Source organism: Metarhizium brunneum, chromosome 1, assembly GCF_013426205.1.
Source record: "Metarhizium brunneum chromosome 1, complete sequence".
NCBI classification, from domain to species: Eukaryota; Fungi; Ascomycota; class Sordariomycetes; order Hypocreales; family Clavicipitaceae; genus Metarhizium; species Metarhizium brunneum.
Genome location: NC_089422.1, coordinates 9,257,876 through 9,273,151, shown reverse-complemented (window position 1 = coordinate 9,273,151; position 15,276 = coordinate 9,257,876). Strand labels below are relative to the sequence as shown.

The 15,276-nt window shown below is 53.5% G+C and overlaps 5 protein-coding genes across 5 annotated transcripts; all 5 read left to right on the top strand.

Annotated features, from left to right (window-relative positions):
- Positions 1 to 576: 576 nt before the first annotated feature.
- Positions 577 to 4,950, top strand: taf2 (Transcription initiation factor TFIID subunit 2; the record flags this gene model as incomplete). The annotated part of the gene is made up of 1 exon (XM_014685809.1): positions 577 to 4,950. One exon carries the CDS (start codon positions 577 to 579, stop codon positions 4,948 to 4,950), a length of 4,374 nt encoding a protein of 1,457 aa, XP_014541295.1.
- A 1,092-nt stretch (positions 4,951 to 6,042) lies between these two features.
- Positions 6,043 to 6,714, top strand: G6M90_00g028710 (uncharacterized protein; the record flags this gene model as incomplete). The annotated part of the gene is made up of 1 exon (XM_066130018.1): positions 6,043 to 6,714. The coding sequence occupies one exon, from the start codon at positions 6,043 to 6,045 to the stop codon at positions 6,712 to 6,714; it is 672 nt and encodes a 223-aa protein (XP_065985688.1).
- Positions 6,715 to 6,931: 217 nt separating this feature from the next.
- pst1 (Paired amphipathic helix protein pst1) lies at positions 6,932 to 11,080 on the top strand (the record flags this gene model as incomplete). Its single annotated transcript, XM_066130017.1, has 4 exons — positions 6,932 to 7,159; positions 7,225 to 7,325; positions 7,382 to 10,475; positions 10,547 to 11,080. The coding sequence occupies 4 exons, from the start codon at positions 6,932 to 6,934 to the stop codon at positions 11,078 to 11,080; spliced, it is 3,957 nt and encodes a 1,318-aa protein (XP_065985993.1).
- Positions 11,081 to 11,994: 914 nt separating this feature from the next.
- QPCTL (Glutaminyl-peptide cyclotransferase-like protein) lies at positions 11,995 to 13,195 on the top strand (the record flags this gene model as incomplete). Its single annotated transcript, XM_014685811.1, has 2 exons — positions 11,995 to 12,593; positions 12,661 to 13,195. 2 exons carry the CDS (start codon positions 11,995 to 11,997, stop codon positions 13,193 to 13,195), a joined length of 1,134 nt encoding a protein of 377 aa, XP_014541297.1.
- A 636-nt stretch (positions 13,196 to 13,831) lies between these two features.
- Positions 13,832 to 14,889, top strand: Rpn2 (Dolichyl-diphosphooligosaccharide--protein glycosyltransferase subunit 2; the record flags this gene model as incomplete). The annotated part of the gene is made up of 4 exons (XM_014685812.1): positions 13,832 to 13,953; positions 14,048 to 14,243; positions 14,309 to 14,596; positions 14,650 to 14,889. 4 exons carry the CDS (start codon positions 13,832 to 13,834, stop codon positions 14,887 to 14,889), a joined length of 846 nt encoding a protein of 281 aa, XP_014541298.1.
- Between the last annotated feature and the right edge of the window lie 387 nt (positions 14,890 to 15,276).

Below are 15,276 nucleotides of genomic sequence, written 5' to 3'. Positions count from 1 at the left end.
CAATTGAAACAACTTTTGAATCGTGTCTGAACTTAATCTTTGGCGTCTGAATTGACGGTGTGAAGCATATGGATGACAAGTGACCGGCTGGGCCCACTTCGGCGCACTCGCGGACCAGGCACACCTCAAGGTGGTCCGTGCGTTGTAGGCAAGCTTGCCAACTCTTGGATAACTTTTGGGGATGAAGGCAGCGCGAGCATCCGCGACTCGAGGATACCATACGCCTCCCGCTCCTCACACACAAATATTCACGGTGCGTCGTGCCTGCGCTCTTGGTGCCGCCATTCTTTTTCCTGCCAAGCGTGTGACTCATCACGAGCATCTCCCGACATTCTTCCATCAATCACTTGCCAACCACCTCCTCGTCGTGCCGCAACCTTCCTTCGCCTACTATTGCTATGAATGCGACCGATGACTCGTGAGACCCCGAAATACGAATGCGCCTGTAAAACTTTTAAAAGGGCGCTCGCTACTGCGAGGTCTTTGATGATCAACTCGCGCAGGGAGTTGGGATCGAAGATAGAGTAACCAAACACGGGGCATTCCGAGCTGCAAAGAACCTCAAGCTGAACCACCATGTCGCTTCTCGATGGTGTTGAGCAGCACCCTCTGCTACACACAAACGATAACTTGCCACCGATTAAGGACGATCCCGTTCAAGAGTTCTTTGTCATCAAGCAGGAGGCAAGGCTGGACGTGAATTTTCGCGAGCGAAGAATCGACGGCACTGTTGACATTTATATCGTCATTTTTTCCGATAATGTCGAGGAGATTCATCTCGATGCAGCTCACTGCGAAATCGACACTAATAATGTGACCATAACCGAAATGCGAGAAGCCCACGGAGAAGCGATTGAGGGACAAAAACAAAAGGTACCTGCCGAATATCGGGATCCGTACCAGAGACTCTCCCATTCCAAGAGCTGGAACTGGAGAGCCGAACACCATGACCTTCGTCGGAGAAGAGCCAGAAACGTCTTCCACAACCGAAAGACCGATGTCCCCGCCGAGAATAGAGAGATCGAGGGGTGCACACCAGTCTACGGGTCATTGAAGGTCAGTCTTCGTGGCGGGAAGGACAGCGAGCGCCCAAAGTTGATTATAAGGAAATCCGCTTTGAATGTCGATGGCGCCAACAAGGGACACAAGCAGTTCAAAGTTACCGTCCCCTTCACCAACAAGAATCCTCGCGATGGCCTGCATTTCGTTGGAGAGGATGCTCTTGACAATCGGTACACCCACATGTATACGCGACATTCGATTCAGCCAGGAACAGCATCATGCATCTTTCCTTGTGTTGACGATCATGGCGCCCGGTGTGACTGGAGGATCTCAATACGATTTCCCCGAACTCTCGGAGACGCGCTCGAGCAAGCGTTGGCTACCCAAAAGGACACCACGGTCAATGGAGTTGACAAGTACCATGATCACGATGACCGCAAGACGATGCTGGCAGAAGAAGACAAGCTTAGAGAAATGACTGTTGTTTGTTCGGGGTTCCTCATGGAGGAGATGATTGACCCTCAAAATGACCACAAGAAGATCATGACCTTTGAGCCAGAAAAGAAGGTATCAGTACAAAAATTGGGATTCGCTATCGGGCCCTTCGAGCATATAGACCTGTCATCTGAATTTAGAACAGAGGAGGATGAAGTCAAGCTCGGCGTGAGCGCCTTGAAGGTCCATGCCTACTGCTTGCCTGGCCGCGCCGACTGGGTACGCAGTACAGGGGCAGCTTTGACAATGGCAGCAGACTTCCTGACCTACACCTTTGCTAAATACCCCTTTGGCAACTTCAAAATCTGTTTTCTCGAAGACATGGTGGAGGACACTGTACCATTACACTCTCTGGCATTTATCAGCACGCGCCTGCTGTTCCCGGAGGAAATCATCGACACCGAAATCGAAACAACCAGGAAAATCGTCTTTACTTTGACCTACCAGTGGATCGGCATTAATATGATACCCAATACCCGCAATGATCTCTGGCTTGTTCTCGGCATTGCGCATTACATGACTGATTTATTCATGAAGAAGCTCTGTGGAAACAATGAACATCGATTCCGTATGAAGATACTGTCGGACAAGCTGGTCAATGTCGACATCGATCGGCCGTCGTTATTTGATCTTGGTCCAAACTTGCACCTGGGAGAGTTCGAAATGGATTTTATGTCCTTGAAGGTGCCTGTGGTCTTCTTTATTCTCGACAAACGAATGATTAAAGCCTCTGGTGGCCATGGTCTGACGAGAATACTCCAAAAATTCTTGACCAAGGCACAGATCGAAAGCAGTGATCGTTCCACTATTCTGGATACTGAGAAGTTTAGAGCTGTTTGCGAGAAGGGCTCACGGTATCGGTTGGAGGCCTTTTGGAACCAGTGGGTATACGGCTCGGGCTGCCCCAGATTTGAAGTCAAGGCAAAATTCAACAAGAAGAGGCTTTGCGTGGAGTTGACTCTTAATCAGATACAACACCAAGCAGCCAAGAGAACGGGGGGTCTGGAAAAGGACGACTTTTTGCGGGTTGTCAAAGAACGACGAGCCGGCCTGAAGTTGGGAGAGGTACAGCCATTGTTTACTGGACCCATGACTGTGCGGATCCACGAAGCTGATGGCACTCCGTATGAGCACATTCTCGAAATACGAGAGGATGCCACGCGATCAACAAAGTTTGAAATCCCCTACAATACCAAGTATAAGCGACTCAAGCGTACACGACGCATGAAGGAAAAACATAGTGGCGGTGGGAGCATGGAGATCACCGAGAATGCAGATGATGCGTTACTTTATTGTCTTGGAGATGTACTTCAGACCCCGGATGATCAGAGGGATTGGGAACTGATAGAATGGGACCCAGAGACGGAGCGAAAGATGGATCAAGAGTCTTATGAATGGATCCGTGTTGATGCCGACTTCGAATGGGCGTGCGATATGAAGCGCACTCTCGAGCCGTACATGTACGTTTCCCAACTACAACAGGATAGGGACGTGGTAGCACAGCAAGACGCCATGCTCTATCTCACCCATGGACCACTCCACCCCATTGCCTCCGGTTTCCTTGTCCGAACCTTGATTGACCGACGGTACTTTCATGGTATCCGGACAATGGCTGCCGAAGCATTACCGCGGCAATCGAATATTAAGGGAATCCCGCTGTTAGGTTTGAGACAGCTCATGAGGGCATTCCGCGAAATGTTCTGCTACGAACAGACCAACCAGCCAATTCCAAACGATTTTACAGACAAAAAACAGTATAATGTTAGGCGTGCTATCATTAAAGCCATCTCCGAAGTTCGGGATCACACCTACCGCTGTCCGCTGGAAGCGCGTCAGTTTATCTTGAACCAGCTCTTGTTCAACAATAACGAAGACAACCCATACTCTGATCACTTCTACATCGCCACCCTGGTCGAAGCTCTTGCCACATCTCTTATTCCATCCAAGAAGGACGACTGGCTTTCTCGTCAGAGTAAAGCACCGGATGAAGAGGAGCGTTTGTTTCTCGAGAAAGCCATGGAACAGATCGAACGAGTCCTGCGACGTGACGAATGGACCAACTCATACCAGAATGTGTGGACCATTGCTGGCCTGGACGCAAAACAACGACTTATGAAGGCAGAGGTCATCCCGAAGAGCTATCCTGATTTCGCCCAATATCTGTTGGACGGGAGCCGGGATTTGATCCGTATCAAGGCCTTTGAGGCTCTCATAGACTTGGGGGCCATGATGGAAGCAACTTTCTTCACTTTCTTTCTCTTTGCACTCATGACGGACAAATCCCCATTCGTTCGCAACAAGCTCATTCAAGCGATGGCCAGCGGTCTTGCCGCAATCGCCTTTGGAGAACATACCAAGATCGTTAAGAACGAACCGACCAAAGACGATATCGAAGAGACGCTTCTCTTGGTGCAGGATAGTGCCCAGGAGATTGAAGCGAGGAAGGAAAGGATTGCCCGTAAGGAAAATCTTGATGCTGCTCTGAAGGCTTTGCGAAAGGAAATGGATGAGATGTACGTCAAGGACGAAAGATTTTACAGCAATGCAATGCGCAAGGCTCTGGATCATCCTGGCCTAGGACGGAACGAGGTAGAGAGTTTGTTGGACCTGGCTGCTATGATGTTTGAGGAAACCCAGGGCTGGGTGTTGACGCTCAATCTACCCAAGGCATGGAAGGTGGAGAGACATGCTCAGAGGCTGGCTGATCGACTTATTGTGAACTTCAAGTCACACTATAAAACACAGCCCAAGCATCCCATCACTTTCCCTGACGTTTCTGAAGTTCCTCGACCGGCCCCTGTTCCTAGAACGTCGTCCATCAAAATCAGCACTACCAAGGTGTCTACACCACAACGACCTATACCTGCTCCAGGCAAGAGCGAGACCGATACGATTGTCGCATCATTGGTATCAAACACCAATGGTACGGCGACGAAGGCTACCAATCTAGGAAACGGCGCAACGCCTGCGTCAGCCGCACCCAAACGATCTCGACCAGAGAATGACAACGGCACTCCTGTACCAAAACGTCCAAAGACAGAGTCATCTATCACCAACGGTGACAAGGCATCCAAGAAGAGGCGTATGGTGACGCTGAAGACGGGCAACCCTAAGCGTTTGGCTGTAATACTTGGATTGCCATTGGGCCTAGCTCCGGTTGCAAGAACAGCCCTTCCTACTGGACCCCCCAAGGAAGCCGTACTGGGAAGTTCCAAGGACAGCATTACTGCCAAGCCTAGAAAACCGTTACCTTCGGGCGAGGTTGCGCGAAAACCACTGCCGGGAACTGCTTCTCCTGTCCCACAGTCAACACCAAAGGTGTCTATTGACACCAAGGTTGCAACACCATCGGCTGGCAAAGCTAGTAGCCCCCCTGCTTCTGCGACACCAGTCAGCGCGAGGCCAAAGATCAAGATCATCCGAAAGCCACAGCCGCCGCCGCCGACGTCCTAGAGAGAACAAGACGAGGCTGCAAACGCCCAGAGTCCTTTGATGCCAAATGATTATCAAAATGGAGGCCCGGCCCACCAGGTTGTGGAGCCATCGTTGTTGAGTCCACCTTCAAGCACCTTGGACGAGGATGGAGGTGACGACGTGTAGGCATGTTAAAGTTGTTTTGAGCACAGATCGGGAGGCGGGAGGGATCGTTTTCAAGAACTTCTAGTATATTATTAAAAACAATGCTTCTTGATTTGTCTGCTCACGAAGAATGTATGATATAGCAAGAATTGTGTGTAACCCTTGGGCATGGTTTGGTAGCTTTAGTATTCACGTTTGGAGTTGGGGGTGTGACCAGTGAGACAGACTAAAGAGAGATAGTCCTAGAAACATGGTTATTGAATTCCATTCACATATGATACAGGATTGAATTCCTTCATTTGATTGGGTGTGATGTCGAGTTACCCCCTCTCTGTCTCCCAAGTCGCTCGCTCAACGAGGCGAGGCTGAGCCATATTGCTTAAGCTGGGGGGCATCGGTGGATGGCGCTGACAAGCCCAGGCACCTGAATGGGCAGCCTCGGCGGCCCCGATTGCCCGATAAGTCCCCACCGAAGCGGCTTATCACCACGTGACGCGGACTGACCCGCGGTGCGCTGTGCGAGGCCCCATCAGATCTCGTCACCCTCTGCTGCTCTTTTGCCAGGAGAGCTTCCCAAGTTTGCACTGGCGTATGTTTTCTTGTGGTTTGGGTTTCTGCTCTCAACCACCCCGTCACCCACCCCTTTGACGCCTCTCCTCTGTCGACTTTTTGTATCTATTTTCTTTTATCCCCAGACCCCGAGACGCTATAACCTTGGAAATATCTGCATCCATGTAGATGTTTCACTGCCCCAGGTCTGCCCACGAGCTGTAAGTACCCACGATGCTTTTTTCCTCTTGACGCCGACCGCGATCGGGGCCTCGAGCTTCGGAATCCGTGCCACAGTCCTCGGCAACATTGGCTTCTCTGGCTATTGAGAACAGGGCTGGCCGGGGCACAATTGTGCCTGTTACTATCCACAAGGCAGTCTGTGCTAACGCCGCACCGGTCGCAGTTGAAAAGAGCATGAACAACCAGAACCTCCACGGGCGCAGTGGTGGTGCGCCGTACGACCGCGACCGCGACCGCGAAATGGACGATCGGCACCGCGCCATGCAGCAGCACGAAGACATGCGCCGTGACCAAGAACGAGAGAGAGAACAAGCCGATCGCTACCAGCAGGGTCCCGCCGGCCCCGGAGGAGCTCCCCATCAGAGCAGCGCCGGTTCCATCCCCATTCACCAGCCTGTGGCATCACGAATCCCGGGTGCTATACACAGCCCTGGCGGCTTGCTCGCCAACCATAGCGGCAACCCTCCACCTCCTGGTGCTTCTTTGGGCGCGCCGTCTGGCCCTGTCAGCTTTGGCGGACCGCTGCAGCAGAGTGGCGCTGCGTCGCAACAGCACCAAATGTATGCGCCGGTTGGGCACTCGCAAGCTCCCCCGAATGCTGCGCAGCCGGCATCGGGCTCGGCTGGTCTTGGATTCGGCGGTCCTCACCAGGGGCAGCCGCAGGGACAGCAGCCGCAGCCTGGGCAGCAGGACGTTCGCGGAGCCGCGGCGAAGGGGGCGGCTGCCATCGTCGGGGTGACGCCTGGTGGCCATCAGATTCCTGGGGGAATCACACAGGGCCAGCAGCCTATTCTGAATGTGAGTATTGCCTTTGCTAATACATCCTTTGTTTTGGGGGCTTTATGATTGGCAGGCGGCTGGAGCGTGCAAGGCTGTAACGGGCGACCATCAACAGAACAAGTTTGCCCTGCCCTTCGCTGAATCATCAGATGCCAGTCACTTTCCGTGACTGCATTTGATTATCGGTCCTCCCCCCCTCTTTGCACCTCTACAACTCGTTTCTGCGCCTTCATGGCTGCTTGTGGTATCAGAAGGAACCTTGTCGTGGCGTCTTCAAAACATCATGTCATTATCTCGTGTATCAAGTGATGCGGAGTTACCGTCATCTTCGCTTGCCCAGCGGCAAGTGCCTCAAGATCTGCGTAGCTCAGAAATGAATGCGTGGGGCATATCGCCTCCAGGCTTTACTGCCACTGATGAGCTCGTGACAGCGTTTCAAGAAGGTGGACAACGAGTGATTGATATCTGTGGTGAAAACATGGAGCGATGGGCACTTTACCGCAGTTTTCTCGTACACGACTTTCCTTTGTGTTGCGACGACTGTGCAAATCAAGCGCTAACTTTGTACAATCCCAGGATGCGTTGACCTATTTGGACCAAGTCAAGGTCCAGTTCCATGATCAACCCGATGTTTATAACAGATTCTTGGACATTATGAAGGATTTCAAGAGTCAAGCGTATGTGTTTGCATTCTGCGACTCAAATTTGGAACGTTTCTGACCTGTGGTATCAGCATTGACACACCGGGCGTTATTAACCGCGTCTCCGAACTCTTTGCCGGGCACCCAAACCTCATCCAAGGATTTAACACATTTTTGCCTCCAGGATACAGAATTGAATGCGGCGCTGGAAACGACCCCAATACGATCAGAGTTACGACCCCAATGGGCACCACGGTACAGTCCATTGCTGGGCGAGGCCAAGGAGAACATGGCGGTCCTGGTGCTAGCCAGCCTCTGTTCCCAGAGCGCGGCACCCAGTGGCAGCAGCAGCAGCAGCAGCGTTCGCAGCACAGCATCGAGAGTCCAGAGGCCAACTTTAGCACACCGCTGCAAAATGGCGCCAGCCTCTTTGTTCAGGCCGCTGCCCAAAGTGGCGCCTTTGACGCCCCGGGATCTGCGCAAAGAAATGCGTCCGCCCAGGGACAATCCGGCGCTGGCACCGTCCCAGGCGCTAGACAGACTCCGGGTCCAGCATCCGGCCCTGGAGGAGCAGGCACTGGTCCTGGCAATCAAGCCAACATGGAGCGCCGTGGTCCGGTTGAGTTTAACCACGCCATCAGCTACGTCAATAAGATTAAGAACCGCTTTCAAGACAAGCCAGAGATTTATAAGCAGTTTCTCGAAATACTGCAGACCTATCAGCGGGAACAAAAACCCATCCAGGATGTATATGCCCAAGTTACCACTCTCTTTAATGCCGCGCCTGACCTGCTCGAGGACTTCAAACAATTCCTGCCCGAGTCTGCAGGGCAAGCAAAGGCGACTCCCGGACGTGCAGATGAAAGCGCTCCTACAGGCTCTAGCCAAACTCCCCAGCCTGGGGGACAAAAGATGCCTCCCCTGGGAAGTTTTGCTCCGCCCCCTAGCGCCAGCAAGGACAACAAGAAGAGGCCCCGTGCCGAGAAGCAAGCTGCCGCTGCTGCTGAAACCGCTCCTCCCGAGACGAACGCGACAAACAGACTTCAACAACCTGTTGTAAATGGAACCGGCAAGCGGGCAAAACTCAGCCATGCCAGGGCTACTGGAGACGCTTCTACTATCGAGCCTACGCTTACTCCAGTCATGCCCGAACCGTATCCTCCTCGCCCGTCTGCCACCTCCAACCAGGAAGAAATTGCCTTCTTTGAGCGAGTCAAGAAGTTCCTGAGCAACCGATCGTCGATGAACGAGTTCTTGAAGCTGTGCAACCTTTTCAGCCAGGGCATCATTGACCGAAATACGCTCTTCCACAAGGGTGCCCTGTTCATTGGAGCCAATCCTGACCTCATGACATTTTGGAAAACATTTGTTGGCGTGAATTCTCAAGATGTCGTAATCGAGAATCGGCCTGCGGCTCCCACGGAGAAACTATCACTGAGCAATTGCCGTGGCTACGGTCCCAGCTACAGACTCCTTCCCAAGAGGGAGCGCTTGAAGCCCTGCAGCGGTCGTGATGAATTGTGCAACTCTGTTCTCAATGACCAGTGGGCTTCACACCCGACCTGGGCTAGTGAAGATTCTGGCTTCGTTGCTCACCGAAAGAATCAGTTTGAGGAGGGTCTTCATAGGATCGAAGAAGAGCGCCATGATTACGACTTTAACATCGAGGCTAATCTCAAGTGCATTCAACTTCTGGAGCCCATTGCGCAGCAAATGCTCGCCATGTCGCCTGCCGAGAGAGAAGCCTTCCATATGCCTGCTGCCCTTGCTGGCCAGAGCACTTCAATATTCAAGCGGATTACCAAGAAAATTTACGGTGAGAGGGGCATTGACGTTGTCAATGACATGTACAGCCATCCCTTTGACGTGGTACCCGTCTTGCTGGCCCGTATGAGACAAAAGGATGAAGAGTGGCGCTTCTCGCAGCGGGAGTGGGAGAAGGTTTGGCATGCGCAGACGGAGAACATGCACCTCAAGAGTCTGGACCACATGGGCATTTTGGTCAAGTCCACTGACAAGAGAAACTTGACTGCGAAGCACCTTGTGGATGTTATCAAGACCAAGCATGAGGAGCAACGCCGTGAGCGTGCCCTCAGGGGCAAAGCCCCGCGTCACCAGCTGGCTTGGGACTTTAGCAACAAGCAGGTTATTCTTGAACTGCTTCGTTTGATGATGCTATACAGCATGCACAATGGACAGCACAGCACGCAAGAGAAGGAGAGAATCTTGGACTTTTTTGAGACATTCGTCCCGGCCTTTTTTGATCTTCCCGAGGAGATGTATCAGGACAAGCTTCCCAAGATGCAGCCTGATTCCGGCGAAGACGATGTCGAAGATTCTACGCCTGCTGAACTGACCAACGGGCGAAGCCGCCGGAACGGCAGAAAGGGGGACCTGCTTAGGGGAGTTTTGGACCCCGGGCGCAACGGTAGCAAGCCCAGGAGTCAAAAGGAAGACAGTGCCGCTTCTGGTAGCAAGGAGACCACCCCCGACGTCACCTCGGCTAATGAGGAGGAGATGGCTGATGCACCAGAGGAATCTGCGGTGCCGGAGGTCTCGAACGAGCGCTGGATGCCAACCGTTCCCAAACCTGTTGTTGTAGGCGGAGATAATGCTCTGCTTGACGAGGGCGGCGAGTTGAAGGCGGACGGCTTCTTTACCCGTCCCTGGTACAACTTCTTCTGTAACCAGACCATTTTTGTCTTCTTCAACATTTTCCAGACCCTTTACAACCGCTTGTTGGATATTCAGCAGAGCCAAGAGCTTGTTGCTCAAGCAGTCGAGCGCCTCAACAGGCCCAAGCCAGCCAGAGATATTGGCTTCACAGAGAATCACATGACCTTCTTTGAGCCGACGGATGACCCTGAGACGTACTGGCCCAAGACTGTGGAGTTGATTGAGGAGTACATTACTGGTGACGTTGACGAGAACCGTTACCAAGACGTCTTGCGCCACTACTACCTTCAGAATGGATGGAAATTGTACACTATTCAGGATCTCCTGAAGACACTGTGCCGACTGGCCCTGACTTGCAGCAGCACCGATGCCAAGGAGAAGACGCCGGATCTTATCCATCAGTATCTGACTAGCCGGGAGAAGGAGGAGACGAGTTACCAAACGGAAATCTCGGCACGCAAGTTTGCAGAGAAGTGTGTCAAGGACGGCGACATTTTTGTTATTTGCTGGGTAAGTTGGCGATCTGTTGCCAAGTCGAAGTTCAATGCGGGGATTTCCATTTGCTAACACGCAGATTTCAGTTCCCGCAGAAAGCCGAAGCCACGGTGCGGTGGCTGCAGCGCGACGAGACCACGTTCTACATGGACGAGATGCAGGTCCGCGAGCGCTGGCAGTACTACATCTCGTCGTTTATCCGAGTTGAGCCCACAGAGGGCATCCCCCGATCCAGGCTGCAAAAAGTTGTTCTTACGCGAAACCTGCCCTCTGGCGATGCCGACTCAGATTCAGATGAAGTACCTAAGCCACTCTCATACAGCGAGAATTTGACAACCAGCATCTGCCTTAAGAGCTCCAAGATGGTCTGGGGCCCGGGGACCTCGGAGTACTTCATCTACGACCGGTCGCCCCGGACACAGGAGGAGCGCGAGCGGCGGGAAAAGTTCACCAAGGCCCTCAGCATGCACCGCGAAAGCAAGCTCCTGGAGAAAATGGTGCACAACCCATCGTGGACAAAGGACATGGGTCCCGAGGAGGTTCAGGAACAAAACAAGAACTTCCGCAAATGGATGGACGACGGGGTCGCGCCGCCCAACGGAGACGTCGAGATGGATTAGAACCTTCAGAACAAGAAGAGGGGCAGACGTGGGGGGAAGAGAAAGTAAACTCATCAGCATGGTTACATGTACTACATTGGGAGACGGCCGGGCTTCGGAGCACAGGAACTTGTTTTTATACCAGGGAATTATTACATATTGATCGACGTTTGTTTGTTTATTGCCGTAGTGTTAACGTCGGGGTCAAGTTTTATCTGGAGACAGCGTTTTGTTGTTGGGGTTGTTTTGAAAAAAAAAAGCCGATGGAGTGAATATGCATACTTGAGTAGGTGTACGTTGTGGTATTGCAAGGCTTAATGTTTTCCTTTGTTTGTATTCTAGATGATCAATTGATGATTGTGGGCTTTGTTCTCCCTGGCATGACATGATGGTTGCGTCAAATATGGCTGTGCAATTGACATTTGCGCTTTGCGTGTCGATTGCCAAGTTGCGAGGATGGTGATATTTCAATGGATGTATATTGAGTATAGGGGATGTTTATTCGGCAATGGCTGAAGGAGAATCCTGGGGTTGTGAGGCCGCAGGGTGCTCTGTGCCTCGGCGCTAGACGAGCACTGCTGAGGAGGAGGAGAAGATTAAACCAAGGATCAAATGCATTACTTGGGCAAAACGCCTCCTGTCGATTTATATACTAAAATGCTTGATGCAGTTTTGGCTATTTTCCCTCTTTAGCCAAGTGCCCTTTTTATGGATTTGAATCGCAAGACGGGCTGCCAGGGTAAAAGTGGAGATGTGGTGTATGTAAGTCGAGGTTCATCTTTTGGCGTGACAAGTGTCAAGACTGAACAACACCTCGAAACACCAACCGCAGCCAACTTGCCATTACGACTTCACGGACTTGCGTCTACCACCACCCGTTCCCAACACGGCCCAATAGTCTCCGAAATGGTACCCTCATGCCGCCATTAATTACCATGCTCGTCGGCATCCTCCTTGCGGTGCTCGGCGCATCCCCTGCCGCGGCCCTCGCGGCCCTTACTGACGACGACTTGCGCAGCATCCCCTCCCCCGGGGACGACTTCGACATACACAAGGGCAAGCTCCTGGCGCCCATACTGATCCCCCGCGTGCCCGGCACAGAGGGTAACTACAAGACTCAGAAGCATTTCGTCGACTTCTTCAAGTCCTCGCTGCCATCGTGGGAGCTCGCATGGCAGAACTCGACATCCAAGACACCTCTCAGCGGCACAAAAGAGGTGCCGTTTTCCAATTTGATATTCAGCCGAGATCCTCCCGGCTCGCATCCCGGCGATGTGTCGCGGTTGACCCTCGTGGCGCACTTCGACACGCTCGTCAAGCCCGAGGGCTTCGTGGGCGCCATTGATTCCGCCGCGCCGTGTGCCATGCTGATGCACGTGGCGAGGAGCATCGACGCCGCGCTGACCAAGAAGTGGGAGCACGACGACGGCGGCAGCGGCGGGCTGGAGGTCCGGCAGGGCGTCCAGATACTCTTCCTAGACGGGGAGGAGGCCTTCAAGCAGTGGTCCGCTACGGACTCGCTGTACGGAGCGAGGTACGTGGACCTGATGAATCGGTGGTATCAAACATTCCTCCAATACTGACGGCTTCGTGCCCTGCAGATCACTGGCCCAGGAATGGGACGAGACGTTCCACCCGGCGCTGTCGACCTTTCGCACCCCGCTCGAGAGCATATCCCTCTTCGTCCTGCTCGACCTCCTCGGCTCGCCGGACCCCAGTATCCCCTCGTACTTTCTCCCCACGCACTGGACGTACCAGAGCATGGCGGCGCTCGAGGGCCGCATGCGCGCCCTCGGCCTGCTCGAGTCCAGGCCCGCCAAGCCCTTCCTCTACAATGCGGACAAGCAGCCGCACCAGTTCTACAGCGGCTACATCGAGGACGACCACGTCCCCTTTATGCAGCGCGGCGTGGACGTGCTGCACATCATCCCGGGCTCATTCCCGTCCGTGTGGCACAAGATCGACGACGACGGCGACCACTTGGACCTGCCGACGACGCGGGACTGGGCGAGGATAGTCACGGCCTTTGTGGTGGAGTTTATGGAGCTGGGTGGGCTGTTGGACAAGACGGCTGCGACGAGCGCCGAGAAGACGAGTGCTACGCAGAGTGTGCATAGCAAGAGGACTGAGTTGTGAGGAGTTGCGGCTTGGGGTTTTTGGCGTTGGGGGGTTTGTGGGCTTTCAATGATGCACCTGTCTTTGAGTGTTTCACTGTATCACGTAGATCTAGATGGCGGGTTTAGTGCATAATACTGGATCTGTGCTGACAGAATTGCATTTGTGTTTGATGGTGGCTCTTGATGATGCCGGAGATGGCTTTCGGCAGGGTCCCCGAAGGGACGAAATGCCGGCCACTGTGTTCTCTCCGCTTTGCCTACCCCTAGGTCAATATTTCATTGGCATCAGGGTCATATATCAATTGTCTATGTCGAGCAATGCTAGGCATATAAAGCACCCAGGCGTGTAGATACGCGGGATTGCATTCGGCACATTGATTGCTGATAGCCACACGGTTCCATCTCCTCGCTGACTAGGATTATCGTCATGGGGTGGTTGTATGCAAAGTCTAGTCGTGGGCGGTAGTTTCAAGCTCTACTCCGTACCTTGGACTCTATGCTGCGTCGTCTGCGCGAAGCCAACGTGGTCTTGGCCAATTCGCACTGTCTTCGCACGGCCCCACCTCCAACCACGTATACCTCATCCCGCGACTCCATACCAGCTGTTCCTTTTGAAGCTTGCCATTGACAAACCAACCACCCGGCACCCAACACAATGCGCTTCTCTATAGCCTCGACGGCACTGGCCCTTGCCGGCGCAGCTCACGCCACTTACTGGACCTTCTCAGATGCCTCTGTCTCCGTGGGTTCCAAGACGTCTGAAAAGACGGTTGAGACGTAAGCTTTTCCCTTTACACGGCCTCCACTGCGGGCGGCAGCGACAGACGCCCTGTTCCATTGCGCACGACTGACGATTGCTTCTCTCTTGCAGATTCTCTGACACCGACCGGGTCAGGAGGACAGTCAGCTTCGGACACCAAGACACCCTCAAAGTAGCACTGACTACCAAGGAGGGATCCAAGGCCAAGAGACCGCACCAGGCGTTCCTGGTTCTCAGGGAAGCTTCCGGGCTGGAGACGCCGTTTGCCCTGACCGTCAAGGAGTCGGGCAAGGGCGTGGTTCAAATCGTATGTCGGGCTTGCAGAGCCGTGCCGATGCAGCAGGTTTCGCAGGATGCTGACTTTTCCCACAGAGCCACAAGGACCTCCCCGCGCAGCTCCTCACCGCGACCGCCCCCCTCGAAGCCAGCCTCGTCCTCGGCTCGACCGGCTCGACAAAGGGCTCCGTGACGCCCGCCTTCGACATCGCCGTCAAGTTGGACCCCGGCCATCCTACGCCCAGCCCCGACGCTCCCCTGCGGTACGGCAAGCTCGCCGAGATCCATCACATCTTCCGCGCGGACCCCAAGAACCCGCCCAGGATTGTGTCGCTCGTGTTTTCGCTTGCTGTCCTGGCCACGGTGCCCGCTCTGTTCATTGGGGTGAGTCTCTTTTTTCGTCCTGGCCCTGGGTCGTTACGTGCTAACTGTCGTAGTGGATTGGTCTCGGCGGCAACTTTGGCCACGCCTCCAAGGCCATTGGCAATGCGCCGCTCTCGCACGCCCTCTTTTTCGGATCCATCATCGCCATGGAGGGAGTCTTCTTTTTGTACTATAGCGCGTGGAACTTGTTCCAGACACTGCCGGTGATGGGTGTCGTGGCGGTTGTTGCGTTCTTGAGCGGCACCAAGGCTCTTGGGGAGGTCCAGGCCCGACGACTGGCTGGAGAGAGGTAAAGACTGGTGAATCTGCGCGGGGAACAGTCTGGGGAGTGAAGTCATGCGGTGGATGTTATGGTGTCAGTAACGTTATAGAGCTACTGGGCGGGACGAGGGGGCGTATGCAAGACATGTTATCAAAAAAGATAGACTCAAGGATGCTATGCGGACTGATTTCTGTGCTTTTGTGACTGTAGATGGCTTGCACGGGCTCGCGAGTGAAGCAGTTACACCAATGCTGCGTAGGTTTTTGCGGGGACGAGTGAGTTTCGTTTCTAATATGTGTATATATATATACATTAACGGAGGAGCCACGTCCGCTAAAGATTCTCGCAAGTGTCAAGCGCAAGTCTACTCTTCCCTTCCCTTTGCCCCCTGACCAAATGTCGAACATAAATCATACAT